This window comes from Dicentrarchus labrax, unplaced genomic scaffold, assembly GCF_905237075.1.
Source record: "Dicentrarchus labrax unplaced genomic scaffold, dlabrax2021, whole genome shotgun sequence".
In the NCBI taxonomy this organism is placed as follows: Eukaryota; Metazoa; Chordata; class Actinopteri; family Moronidae; genus Dicentrarchus; species Dicentrarchus labrax.
In genome coordinates this window covers 12,505,381-12,519,737 of record NW_026136705.1, presented here as the reverse complement: position 1 = coordinate 12,519,737, position 14,357 = coordinate 12,505,381, and the positions used below count along the sequence as shown (strand labels likewise).

The 14,357-nt window shown below is 39.1% G+C and overlaps 1 protein-coding gene across 2 annotated transcripts; it reads left to right on the top strand.

Annotated features, from left to right (window-relative positions):
- Positions 1 to 2,101: 2,101 nt before the first annotated feature.
- Positions 2,102 to 9,936, top strand: hrh2b (histamine receptor H2b). Of its 2 annotated transcripts, none has more exons than XM_051401216.1 (3): positions 2,102 to 2,167; positions 6,967 to 7,835; positions 8,130 to 9,936. In XM_051401216.1, the coding sequence occupies exons 2-3, from the start codon at positions 7,215 to 7,217 to the stop codon at positions 8,601 to 8,603; spliced, it is 1,095 nt and encodes a 364-aa protein (XP_051257176.1). In that variant the 5' UTR covers positions 2,102 to 2,167; positions 6,967 to 7,214; the 3' UTR covers positions 8,604 to 9,936. The 2 variants fall into 2 exon arrangements, with proteins under 2 accessions (XP_051257176.1, XP_051257177.1); XM_051401217.1 differs by having other exon boundaries at positions 2,136 to 2,162.
- Positions 9,937 to 14,357: the final 4,421 nt, after the last annotated feature.

Here is a 14,357-nt window from a genome sequence, read left to right as displayed (position 1 = left end):
AGTCAGTGTTGAAGTGGAGCACATTGCTATTTCTAGTTAAACAAATAGTCTTAGCAGCCTCTGTGATTCTCAGGCCTTCTCCTCCTCCCTAAATCCATTATTTTATGGCTCCCTCTTGGATTTATTATATCAATATTGCCATCAACATCCGTGCTGATCTTCCCAGCTGTATTTAAACATGCATTTAAAGAAACAGTAAAAAGGAAGTTTCTAATTAAGAATATATCTTATATTCTTTTCTTAAAAATACAACTTGATGTTAATATGTTTGTGTGTACCACACTAAAAGTGTGAGGCAACTACGTGACTTGAGTAGGCTACCAGATATCCACTGCCTGGAGGGGAGTTTTTGGAGGCTGGTGACTCTGCCACATCAGTACAGTGTGACACAACCTCCAAGTTACTAATGTTATTGATCAATCTCACGATTATTCCAACTTGCTTTAATTGTTAACTGGTTCATTTAGAGGCAAGGTTCTGCTGGGAAAGGTGAGCAACACAATGTTTCAAGGAAGCCATTAACACACATTGTCACGTGACCACATATTTTGGAAGAGCCCTTCATTTCAATAAGAGGTAGGCACAACCTTTTTTTTATGATTTTATGCTGAAGTGGTCAGGATTATACAGCCTGCAGTTGAGATATTAAAGAAAGGTCATAGCATAGCTAACTAACAACTCACAGGCTAGGATGACCTGGATCAGTAGACAGATAATGAGTAGATTCTTTCCTATACATTTTATCCATGCTAGCAGTGTGGGATTGCAGTATCAGTCTGTCTGTCCACTTTTGTCCGGACTGAAATATCTCAACAACTATTGGATAGCCACTGGCATCAGGGATGCACATTTTGAGAAGCTGTTCCTCTAACCTGAAAAAATAACCCTAACCCTGACCCTGCTGCCTATTTGTCAAACAGCTAGCTAGATAAGAGTGGTTCATGTGGTAGCATACTATAAGGCAAGATTTTCATTCACATGGCGTCCTATTGTGGTTATATCATTAGTTTCCACAACTTCACCCTGAACCCTCACACAACAGTGCCAATACCAAGTTTGGATCTATCTATCTATCTATCTATCTATCTATCTATCTATCTATCTATCTATCTATCTATCTATCTATCTATCTATCTATCTATCTATCTATCTATTTATCTATCTATCTATCTTTAAGTTTGGATGATATGGTGATTTAATTTGGTCTAACTTTAGCAATTATAGGCTACTCGTATGTATGCAGCCACAACAGCAAAAATAAAACAACTATTTTTTTCTCAGCTGAAGAAGGCTGTTGCTCAGTTAATTTTATCCCAGCCTTGTGCATGTCAATGGCAAGCACGGCTGTAGACTTTTAGTTTTGTTAACCATCATTGAGTTAAGGTGTCACAAAAGGTGGGATTGCATGTCTGTTTACTGCTTTCGTTCCATTTCCTTCAAAAACCATATAAAAGTGTTCAAATGTGATGCTGCTTTAGCTCAACATATCCTTTCCACATGCTGCACCTCAGTGGGGCCATTTGGGGGGCAAAAACTTTTTTAGCAAATCATAATTTCAAAACTATATAATCTGTTGACTACCAGTGATCTACAACATCCTAAATTACAATATATAAACCTACTGCATCTTAACTGGAGAAATAACTGTCATTACCTTTTTTAAGTGAGTAAAACATTGTTCATACTCCCCCACTCTCCCCTACTTTAACCCATTGCCCACTGCATAAGCAAAAAGAGTCTATAAAAACTACATGCAATGAAGATTTAGTGTTGAGTGCTTTTTTAAGAAAAACATTTTTTTAAATGCAATATTAATCTGTTGAGTTACTTGAAATGGAAAATAAACCATTCTGAATTGTTGTAAGCAGAGTTGTGCGTGTCCAACTGAATCTATGGGCTGACATATAATCTTATAGGCTACAACAGTGACAATGCTCATGAGCAGAATGAATGCACTAGAGGGAGTTAAAGTGCATTTGAGAGCAGTGACTGAGAGAGAGAGATGGAGGGGAGGGAGAGAGAGAGAGAGAGAGAGAGAGAGAGAGAGAGAGAGAGAGAGAGAGAGAGAGAGAGAGAAATTTATACTTAAGCAGGATCAAGGAAACAGAGCTGGACATTCATGATCTGGAAAGGGGAACTGACCAACATTTAAGACAAACCATGTGAGGTGAGTCAACATGCTTTGAACAACTTTATTTTGGACTTTATGTGAAGAAATAACACTAAGGGTTAACCAAGCATACACTCTACATTTTCAAACTCCCAGTCATAAAGGTTCTTGCAAGAAGAGTTTGGTGTTCAACTCAGATATTTCTATGTATATATGAATGTGTTGCTAAGTGATTCATTTATGTCTCCTGTTCTCTGGTTACACATTCACATGCTGTTAGTGAGCATGTAGGTGAGTAGTTTTGTCTTGATCAAACAGCATAGCCTATAGCTTGATCACACAAGCCATAACACAAAGGACATATTTTGAATTTCATGCATGCATGTGTGCCATTTATTAGAACATCATTGCTCATTTGAGTTAGCTTGTAGTTTCACTTTAATTGCTCTGCATGTTGGTCTCTTTGCTGTAGGTTTTAGTCAGGATTTAACGTTGGACAAGGATGGAAATGGTGGGGAATCAGTCACTAAGTTTAACATAGTCACTTTTGGGTGTATGGAGCCGCATGTGACTGTTATTTTAAGTGGGGTTTATTTTTTTAATTTAGTTTCAATGTGTCTGATATTAATTACTCAAAGATTGATATGTGTGCAGTTATATGTACACTGATAACTGAACATCACCAATTCCAACTCAGATTTTTTTTACTATGGTTGTAGGTTGTTTAATTTGTATTTCACAGTTTAATGTTTTATCACTCTCTCTTGCTGACTTCTTACACTCATTTAAGATTTAGGTCAAACATGACAGTGTAGCAAGTTGATATGATTATTACTAGCAATCATGTGGGAGTTGTTCCAGTGAGCCACAAAGCAATTAAATTTATGTTTCTCAAAAGATGTTACTGGTCTGCTTAATGGAATCAATGCATCCTTGATAAGCAAATGGAAAGAAAATGTTCTTTCTTCAGTTAGTGGCACAAAAAGTACAAGAAGCTCTGTAGCAGAGGACAAGGCAAAGATCCAAATGCACTGTACACAAATCATATAACTTCTCCTTGGACACGACTTTGGCAAATAGCCAAAGGACTTTCCATACTGCTCTAAGTGGTTTCACTTTTCACGTGTTGTTAAATTAGATATCTATATTGTTGGCCCACCTTGTGTCATTGTGGCCGGATGTTTTGCCACATTGTTATCACACACTGTTGACTCATCTAGCTCACCAGCTAGACTTCAGTTGTTCCATGATGCCCAGCTTTGTGTGCAGATATACTTCTATTATATCAACAGCTGCTAAACAGAAACATGATGTCATAGTGTACGTGATATCTTTTGTAGATCAGATCCATGTCTGATGACACCAGTCTATCTGTCAACTGGTTATTGTTAATAAGCAAAAACATAAGAATTGAGATATGCTGTACATTGCTATAAGAGTGGTGGCATGCAGCATTGTGAGTGCAATATGTGTTTACACTTGGTCATGTACAGCTATAGTTTACAATATGTAGCTTTGGCTCTATTGTAAATATCACATGACAGGCTTCTGTCGCTCCAAAGTATTCAATGCCAGTCCTCTGTATAGTAATGTCTGTTTGTATGAATTTTTCTGGCACATTCTTGCAAAAAAATTAACGCATGTTCTTTTGCCACTGAGACTGTCTGGGAAGCAAGAAATTAATTATGCAATGAACTGTAAAATGATCTCAGGTTCTCATCATGGTAATATAGTGTTATGTTTCACTTGATACCTTAGTCTGGTGGTGCATTAGCAACAGGACGAAATGAAAGTGGAGACAAACATGGATCATTTGTTTATATCTGACCGACTCTTTATGGTCAGTGAAGCCCGGTTCTTAGCCCCAAATGGGAGCAGCAGGCTGATGAGGGACACAGCTCGATCTATACTCTTTCAGTGCTGAACACACAAAGTCACCATGGAAACAAGAAGTGTTTATCCCTGAGGGGAATCTATTGACATTATTAAAAACCTTAAAACCTTGGATTCTCTGAGTGGCCACGTACAGCGGAAACAATGGATATAAATCAATTAACTTGTAGATTAGGAAAACATCATGTAAACATTTAATTTGAGATGATTAAACTATTGTGCACTGAGAGTAAAGTATTATTCAAATTATTATTAATAAATAAACAAATAACTTTTGAATAACCATATCTCATGTGAAGCAATTAAAATTCACTGAACAGTGGGTGTAAAATCCTAAAACACATGTGGTATATATATATTCTCTCTCTCTTCATTATAATTCATCATTATAGACATCATTATTTGAACACTACTCATTTCCTCTATCCTGACTTAAACATTATGACGATATAACCGCTGCTCTTATCGCTGTCACTGTAAACACTTCATATCATCATGTCTGCAGGGATGATATTGTATTGGGAAAACCCTGAATGGGGTCACAATCCTTCCTTAAACTAAACATGAATGAGCAAGCAAGTTTGTTTTGTTTAACAGGTGTGATAAGGTTGGAGGTACTGATATGCTGTTATCTGTGTCAACCATATACAGTACCTACTATTCAATATTGCTTGTGTGTCATTGTGTCTTTAGAATCATGTCTGGATAGAGAGGTTGGTTAAGGCATGATCCAGTCCTGATGGACATACACTGATCAGCCATAACATTAGGACCACTGACAGGTGAACTGAATTATCTTGTTATCATGTCAGTGGGTGGGATATATTAGGCAGCAAGTGAACATTTTGTCCTCACTTTGACATGTTAGAAGCAGAAAAATGGGCAGTGAGAGGATTTGTGCGACTTTGACAAGGGCCAAATTGTGATGGCTAGACGACTGGGTCAGAACATCTCCACAACTGCAGCTCATGTGGGGTGTTCCTTGCCTGCAGAGGTCAGTACCTATCAAAAGTGCTCCAAGGAAAGAAAAGCAGTGAACCACAGACAGGGTCATGGGCTCACTGATGCACGTGGGGAGCAAAGTCTGGCCCGTGTGGTCCGATCCAACAGATGAGCTACTGTAGCTCAAACTGCTGAAAAAGTTAATGCTGGTTCTGATAGAAAGGTGTCTGAACACAAAGTGCATCACAGTTTGTTGCATATGGTGCAGCATAACATTATTATATACAACATTATGACCACAAGGTTGCCCAGGTGGTCATAATGTTATGGCTGATCAATGTATGCCAGCTGTATGAGAGCTAAAAAACGAACCCCTCACTCGGAAAAAAACAAATTTTTCATATGTTATAGAAGTTCCCCTAACTTAATGTCTTAAGTCCCCCTCTTCTTCAAGTAGGTCTGAGGGGTCAGAGGTCGGTATCAACTGTGTCAAACACCATTGGAGCTTGTATGGATTTAGCCATGAAGTGATGAATTCGATAATACAGGCTCAGTCATATTTATGCCAAGTTTAAAGCTTGATGGTGCTCTTTAAGCAAAGTTTCTTTCTTTTCTTCTTTAATTTGTTTTAAAAATAAAATGAATCCAGTAGGATGAATGGTGGTCACGTGTGTTTTAAAGCCTCTTAAGTACCTCTCATCTAATGTCACTATCAGTCTGCTGTTGCGTCTGCTTTATAATCATTAATCATCAAACCTTAATTAGTGAATTTGAGAACTATCAGTCCACGCCAAACATCATCCATTTTTTATGGGAGTACATCGGATGGCCTTACTGTAATAAGGAAGCAGTTAACAAATGAAAAAACAACACTATTAAACATGCAGAATGTATACACTGTCAAACTGCTGGGCTACTTTCTATATTGGCCAGTAGTACTAGAATTTGCTTTACTGTACATTTTGCCTACTGATTGATTGATGACATGTAAAGCTTTCTGGTAATGCAAGTGAAACATGAAACATGCAAATGGATTGAGATCATTAAATGAAATGAGCTCTTACTAGAAATCTGTTTAGCTTGTATGTTAATAAAGATGGCCTTCGGGGTTGCACGTGGTAAAAGGACTAGTGATTTTAGGATGTTATCTGATGATGAGGACTGGGACCAGTCTGGTGGTCCAGATCATATTTTAGTCATCCATACATCCTTTGATGTTAATATTCACCTGTTTTATCCCCAAAAATAGATGTTAAGTGAAGAAGTTTGAAGTTGGTCTTTAACATTCTAAAAGTAGCCAATTAAATGTCTTAAAGTGCATTTTAAACGAAAGGTATGTGGTTGGATACACAGGAATTTTTGCTTTTTTTCAGACTGGAGAGATTGGATTTGTTTACTTTACTCCTTAGACTGTGACTGAATGTTTTATGATTGTTTCTAAGATCTTGTCTTGAATTAGCCTGACAATGATGCACAATACAGCACAGCCCACGCTTCCGCAAAAGCTTTCTCTCCGCAGCAAATTGTCCTCTGTCCAGGGGACAGCTCCCCAACCCTAACTTATGTTTATACAAAGGCACATTCGCTTTATCTTGCTCTGTGCTGTTAATCATCCAGGTCCATTACTTGTTTCATAGATATGTGTGTCTGTAGACCAGAAGGTGGTGAAACTGGAATTGAGTTCCAAAAAAAGTAGTAGGAATGATAAAGACTAAAGAGAAAGCTGAACTACACATGACACCACCTACAACCGTCTACCCTGCATAAAAGCTTAATTTGGAAATAAATGTGGCCGTATATATTTCTTTGTAGAAAGACAGAAAACCGTGTCCCCAAGCCTTGTACATACTTTTACATTTGCTCAGAGACCATTTTTGGTAATTTGACCTTTACCAGGGAGCTGCAATTAGACATTTAATGTCAAAAGGATAAACACAGCTTTACTTTTGAAATGATTAAAATGCCATTAATATTGTGAATGGGTCTTTCAAGTAATCATCATTGTTATTGTTCTTCACCAGGGACGTGTTTACTTCAGAGGCCAATGGCAGTGGCACTGAGATAAAAGAGATGACTGGGAAACACTTTCCACTCTCTGATCTACTCCTGATTTCCTTTATGCACAGGAGCCATGGAAAGGATCATCTCATGGAAAAGTGAACTGGCAGTAGTTGAGAGATTTTTGAGATAATTGGATGAGCCTGTTTAAACATTTTCTACTGTACAGTAGCACTGTCTCAGTGACCCAGTGCCTTAGAAGGAGGTGACCATGATCTCAACAGCTGTCCGCTGGCTCTTCCTGGTGTCTTTTATCATTCTGACCATTGGTGGGAACGTGCTGGTATGTTTGGCTGTAGGGCTCAGCCGTCGACTTTGGCGCATTGCTAACTGCTTCGTGGTGTTGTTGGCAGTGACAGATCTCCTGCTAGGTCTGCTGGTTCTGCCCTTGTCTGCCACTGTGGAGCTGCGCAGAGGGAAATGGCCCCTCGGAGGAGCCCTGTGTAACATCTACATCTCACTGGATGTCCTACTGTGTACATCCTCCATCCTGACCCTGTTGGCCATCAGCGTGGACCGGTATCTAGCCATTTCAGCTCCCCTTAGCTACTCCCGGAGAGTTACCCGTCTAAGGGTCACACTGGCCATGATCGCCATCTGGGTCTTGTCACTGGCTGTGTCCTTTGTGCCCATCCACCTGGGCTGGAACACAGCAGACTACAGAGTGCAACACTTGGACTGGGGCATGGGGGATGAGGACAAGGAGGGACGCTACTGCCAGTTTGAATGGAATAACAACTATGTTCTTATTTATGCCTTTAGCTCATTTTACCTGCCTCTGCTGCTTATGTGTGGAATGTATCTTTGCATATTCAGAGTGGCACGAGAACAGGTCAGTGTTTATTTTCATTTTGTAAAGCCTCCTGAGGTGGGATATAAAAGGTCATAACTTAAGGCATGCGTTGCTTTTTGCATCTGTGTGAGGCTACTATTTTGGAAATCAAGGCAAAATATGATTTCATATTAGCGATCTGCATTTTACTGGAAAGATAACATTCACAAAGTCACAGTTACTTACTTGTATTGTATTGCTGAAATAAATCCTTTGTTATCAGACCAGTAGGTGAGCTCATCTCATATTCTGTGTCCTCTGGCTCTCTAACCTTTTCTTAACCAATTTTTTCAGGTTCGCCGTATCCGTGCTGCCACTCCATCATTTGCACGCGCAGCATCAACTGCAGCCATAGCCCGAGAGCACAAAGCTACAGTGACCCTGGCAGCTGTACTGGGGGCCTTTGTCATATGCTGGTTCCCTTACTTCACCTTCTTCACCTGCATGGGCATAAAGGAAAAGACAAACCCCCCTAATACACTTCACTCTGTGGTCCTGTGGCTGGGCTATTTTAACTCAGCTCTTAACCCCATCCTGTACCCAGCCTTCAACAGGGATTTCCGCAGGGCCTATGCAGAGCTGCTTCGCTGCAGAGGACTGTCTCACAGAAAGCTGCAGCTTACTCGTGTTTCTGTGCAGAAACGATTGACCTTTACTAATGGACAAAGGGTTCCCCAACAGTCTGAGAAAGACACAGTTAAGAAAGAAACTGAGGGGAAGAGCCTCACCCTACATGAGAGAAATGGTATCCCCGATGAACCAAGCTGAAATGCCATGGATCTGTTGTTCCATTGCTGGAAATGTATTTTGTCAGCAAAATGTTGTCAATTACAAACTTGCTCCACAACTCACAGTACCAGATTAGCTAACCATTTACAGTATCAGTTAGATGTTTAGTGTATAGTGCCACAGATGATACCGTTTATGTACAACTCAAAGCACAACATCATGAACTTGTTTTGCTAGTGTACTGGATACAAAAGTAGTCCATGTGTTTAATGTCTAGGTGCCAGTGTTTTCTTGATTACATGAAAATGTACTTCAATGAAATTCATCATACTGAAATGTCTATTTATTTGACATGTGTCAGGGTGCCCTTTCAGTGGAGAAAACATGATGAAGTGCCCTCCAGGGTGCCCCTCCATTGGACAAAATGTCCTAACGCTGACTAAGCTGTTTCACCAGAAATGCGTCACAACTTTCTGCACGCTGGTGCCCTTTTTAGTTTTTTTCGCCCCTGCCCCTCAAACAGCCTGAGTCTGCCACTGACAGCAATGTAATTCAAAATAAAGAGTTGGCAGAGCAGAGGTAACTGGAATGAATGGGTGACTCAATAAGTTTCCCAGCAAGCTGCATGGAGACACAGGTGGTTAAAAGTTTGCAAACTGTTTATTTTCTCTTCTCTCAACACTGTCAATGAAAGTGAATAAGTGACCAGCAAGTTGATTGGATATGTATAATATGTGTATGTTTGACTTCACCCGAGCAGGGTGGCTTACTGAAAGTTTGAACTCCAACTGGACAAGACATTCAGACAAAATACATCAAAAATGTCTTTTAATTATTCATGCATTCCTGCAACACCATTAAATGCCAGAGTTATGATTAATGCATTACTGAAGTTAATAATTTCTAGTAATGCTGCTCCCAACAAGTCTGACTTATTTTCTAAGACTTCTACTGTACACAAACTGCATCACAATACTATGAAATCTACATCCATGAAATCATCATTATGTTGGATTATGGATTATTGTCATGTGTAGACATCAACATTTGAAATAATTTGACACTACAACCCATTGACAGTCAGTGCTTAGTGGTGTAAGAACAGAATGAGAATACAGGATGAGGGAGAGTACACTGTAAGATGTGGTACCAAGAAATATTTGATTGCTTTTACTTGAATAGTAAAATTATATATTTTTTTGTATTTAACATATTTATTGTAGTATTTTTGTCCCTTACATTTATTTTTTATTAAGTACTATCTAAACCCATCTAATCAAATACACGTTTGCGTAGGTTATCAATGTATTGTAGATACTACTGAAAAAGTAAGTCTGATTTATTTGGTCAGTGGTAACATGCCATTTTTAAAGCACAGTCAAAAACAATACAAGGCAAGCTGAGTGTGATTGTAATGGAAGTTTAATGTGAGTCTTGGTACTGTTGATGGTAGCTGAAGCCAGCTCTTGCAGTAGGCTGCAGCAGGGAAAGAGATTGAAATCCCTATTGAGATGAATTGATGACTTGCCTCAACCTTGTGAAGACATTGGATTCTTAAGTATAAGGTCTGAAAGTGGAAGAGATCCAGCCAGCAGCAGCAGAGTCAGACAGAATAAAATGAAGTAATAAAAATGATTAACCCTAATTCAGGTCAGGTGGCAGAGAAGTAAAAAAGTGAGAATGGAAGTGCAGGGCCATTTATTGGTAGCATTAAATGCAACTGAGTCCTCCTGAACTGAGGAGGATGAATACTGTTCCCAGTCACATTCAGTACATCTCCAGCACAGTAAAAGTCTCTCAGAGTCTGAGTGCGGCGACATGGAGGTAAAAGAGTTGCCTCTATAAAACCTGCTAGAATCCACCAGATGAGGCGCTATGGCTTTATTTACACACATCAAGGTTGACGTTGTGCAGACATGGAGAGAGTAAAAGACATGGGATGTTTACAGGTTGCAGTAACATCTGTATAGTTAAAAATTACATCTCAGTTGGCAAAGTGACTTCCTGGAGCCCCTGTTGGGTGGCAATGTCACAGTGACACACGCCAAATGTTACAAAAATGTTTAAAAAAATTTTTACACAAACATATTATTTAATTTATACATCTTTTAAAAGCCTATTTATTAATCTATATATTTTTAATGTATGCAACAAAAAGGGAAATTAACATTTAGGTCCTGTCATTGGAACAGCCTGTTTAAAATGTGCAGTAATTTTTTGCCTTTGCATTGAAAATAATAGATGCATTTGAAAATGACTTGTGAATCTTGCATTCACTCTTGGTAAATTTGGATGCTTTTCTTTTCTTAACACTTATTGGATATAAAACACTGGAAAGAAATTAAAGAAAAAGAAGAAGAAAAAACATGCAGCTTGCTGTTTCAACTATTCAACAATAGATGGAGCATGTGAAATACGGAAATGTCTTAGATTCATCCAGACCTTTATGGAGCTTTTAACACCTGTCTTTTGTACAATAAATGAGAGATGCAAGTTTGCAATTCGACTTTTGCAAGGATGTTTTTTGTTTGTATGTATCTGTGATGGCGAATTATACAGAATGTTTAATATGAAAATGTCATTACTTGGTAGCCAAAAAAATAACAATTCCTAATCTTAAAAATATATATCAGAGATATGTTATTATGCATAACTAATGAAAAAAGAAGGTTATATAGGTATTGAGAATACAAAAATATGTGACATAATGAATTAGTTCTGGTTTGAAACGCATTTATAATGGGACGTTCCATTCCATTCATGAACAGACTCAACCCATTTAAATCTTATCAGCATGGGTTCTGTGCATCTGTACATTTTTGATGATAAATAGCGTGCTGCAACTGAACCTGGACTGAAAAGAATTGAGAGAAAAAGGAATAATCCAGAAAATAAAAGGATCCACCGCTGATGATCACCATCCCAAGATAGTCAGGCCACATGATATAAGTCTTTTGTTGTTGGACATAATGGGACCAAATCTGTGCCTTTTAATCATGTTAAAAGTGAGTTAAGGGCCGACAGATCCATAATGGTTCCAGGCAGCGTGCGTCATCATGTGTTTTATGAAAATGTATCGCTCGCTCAGAAGTGTGCTAATCCAATATTGTGCTCCTCTCATTGCTTATGAGGTCTGTTGACCGTGCTACCTACCGTGACCTGATCTCTCATTTTCATTGTGGTTATCTGTTTACTCATACGTTGTCATTTCCTATGATAAATCTCTATAGCGCAAATAAAATCCCACCTGCTGTACAATAGAGCAGCATTTATCTCAGCGTACCTAGTTGTATGACTATTGTTTTGGTGTGTGTCTGAGTGTGAACAATTATTTATTTGTGTTAATAGAGCACAGATAATACAAGTAGACGGACGTAGGTACAGTGTTTACAGTGATGTAGGAAATAATCCAACAGTGGGGCTGGAGCCTGCTTTCTGGATTTCCATTTTAATATGATTACAATATGAGACATTGCACACCAGAAACAACATCACTATACTGTACACTGTGCCAAGAAACACTATAACAATAAAAAAAAAAGAGGACAGAACCAGGACAAGAAGAACATTATTCCAGTCTTACCGGGACTTTGATTGATTATATGATCAAGGAGATAAAAGTTCAACACCTGAGACAGACCACAACAGTAGCCCTTTGTTCAATGTGTATTTGTTGGCACAATTACATGCATTTTTGCTGCTTAGACTAAGGTAAGTCTTAAGGATGTAATGAACAGGATTCACTTAAATCATAAACAGGTGTATTTGTTAACTGCTTTCTCCAAAAAGTTGCTTTCTTGCTGAGAGTTAGAAGATTGATACCATTCTCGTGTCTGTGTGTAAAAAATGCTGCTGGTTAGCTTAGCTTGGCACAAAGACTGGAAACAGGAGGAAGCAGCTAGCCTTGCAGGGTCCAAAAGTAGCAAAGTTCCCCTACCAGCACATCTAAAGCTCTGCCCCTCTTGCTGTCTTGTGTTTTTCCTTTGCAGGTGGCTTCCAGGTATAGATGGGTGGAGCCCACTAACTTGACGTCTTGCACCTGGGCAGGCTGAGCTTAGGTTATTTAGGCTGGTTCCTCATTCTGTCTCTCTCTCTCTCTCTCTCTCTCTCTCTCTCTCTCTCTCTCTGGCACCATCACCATTTATCTTTTTGGTCTGAGTTTCCATTGTTCTGCCTGCACATCGCCACACATGCATTCAACACCGCAACCTCCACTGATTTACAGACTACATATTTATTCATAAGTGTTTGTTTCTTTCGTCTTGCTTTAAAATAAAACATTGTTTAAAATACATTACATTTTGTGTGCTCTCCCTCTTTGTCTAGCTCACTGAGCCTGGGCTGTGACAATTCAAAAACCAAAGTGCTAAAACAACACAGGGTGGTTTTACGGGTGGTTATGTGCCGGCTGTCTTGCCTCACCAGATATGGGATAGAGGTCTTTGTCTAAATAGAGAAGGATGACAATACTTGTGTGTCTCAGAGGATGAGCTGGAGCAGTGCCTTCAACACAGGGGCAAAGGAATCACTGCCAACTGCTGTCAGTGTAACTGTAGCAGTGGCATGCTCAGCGCTGAGGCAGAGGGGTTCCACTGTGTTTGTGAGTCGACTGCGACAACTTCTGAGGACACCAATTGTAGCGATTTTGTCAACGGCTTTCTTTGATGTAAAAAAGCAGAGAAGTGGCAGTACTTGGGGCTGGATTACCAACCAGGCAAATATGGAAACCTCCCCAGGGTCCCAAAGCACTGGGTGCAGTGAGGCGGTTTGTGGTCCTGTCTTGTCTACCTGTCTTACAGAAGCAGACAAAATCAATTACATGTTGCATACTCCTAAATAAACATTTGTTCAGCAAATTACTGCAAACAATCTGGACCTATAGGGCCCCCTGGTGGATTAATGCGTGCCTTTCATAGGGACAGCATTCTAGATTTGAATAGGTTCAAAGTGACTGGCTGATCATACACATGCATATTTTTCACTGAGTGGATTCCCAACGATACAGTGCTATGTCTGTGGTGTGTCCATGGGGCATATTGCAGCCTTTATCAAAGAAAGCAGGACAGTAATTGATCTGTTCTCTCAATGTATCTCCACCAGATGGCAGTATAAACTAGTTTTCATTCTGCAGACTTCACCTCCAGATATAATGAGGACCTCTCAAGGTCTTATTCTTTCCCCATGCGGTGTGCATGGTCTGAAGAAAAATAATCTTTGCGACGGAATATGCGGATAAGATTGTATCACAGGGAAGAAGGAAGCATTTTATTGGGTGATATATCTAAAATAGATACACTGACAATGTCATGTTTTGGACTATCTGGTAGAAGCAGGACTCGTCTCATTGTGGCACATATGTCCTCAAACAGTTGGACTGAGAGTTTAAGGGGTCTGTTTGATTCATTAGAAATTCAAGTCATTAAATACCCAAAAAAGCCCTCATAAATGTTACTGCTGGAAAGAGAGAATAAGCTCTGAGATTTGGGAGTAGAAAAATGACTAAAAACTCTGATGATTCTTTTTTAAACCTAATTAAGGTGCATAGTGAAGGTGGAGATGTCTCAGTCCACAGGGACTCTCCTCAGTACAAAGATCAAGTGGAGCAGGAAAGAGAAGTGGAATCATGTCAAGAAAATTACTAATAAAAGAAAATAAGAAGGTGACTTATTATATTATATTATATATTATCTAAGGGAAGGAGTTTATTATTTAGGATATTGACTATATTCCAAATTTCTCTCCAGAACTGATCAAACATTGATTTTGATCAGCAATTCAGAACCAATGCAGGTC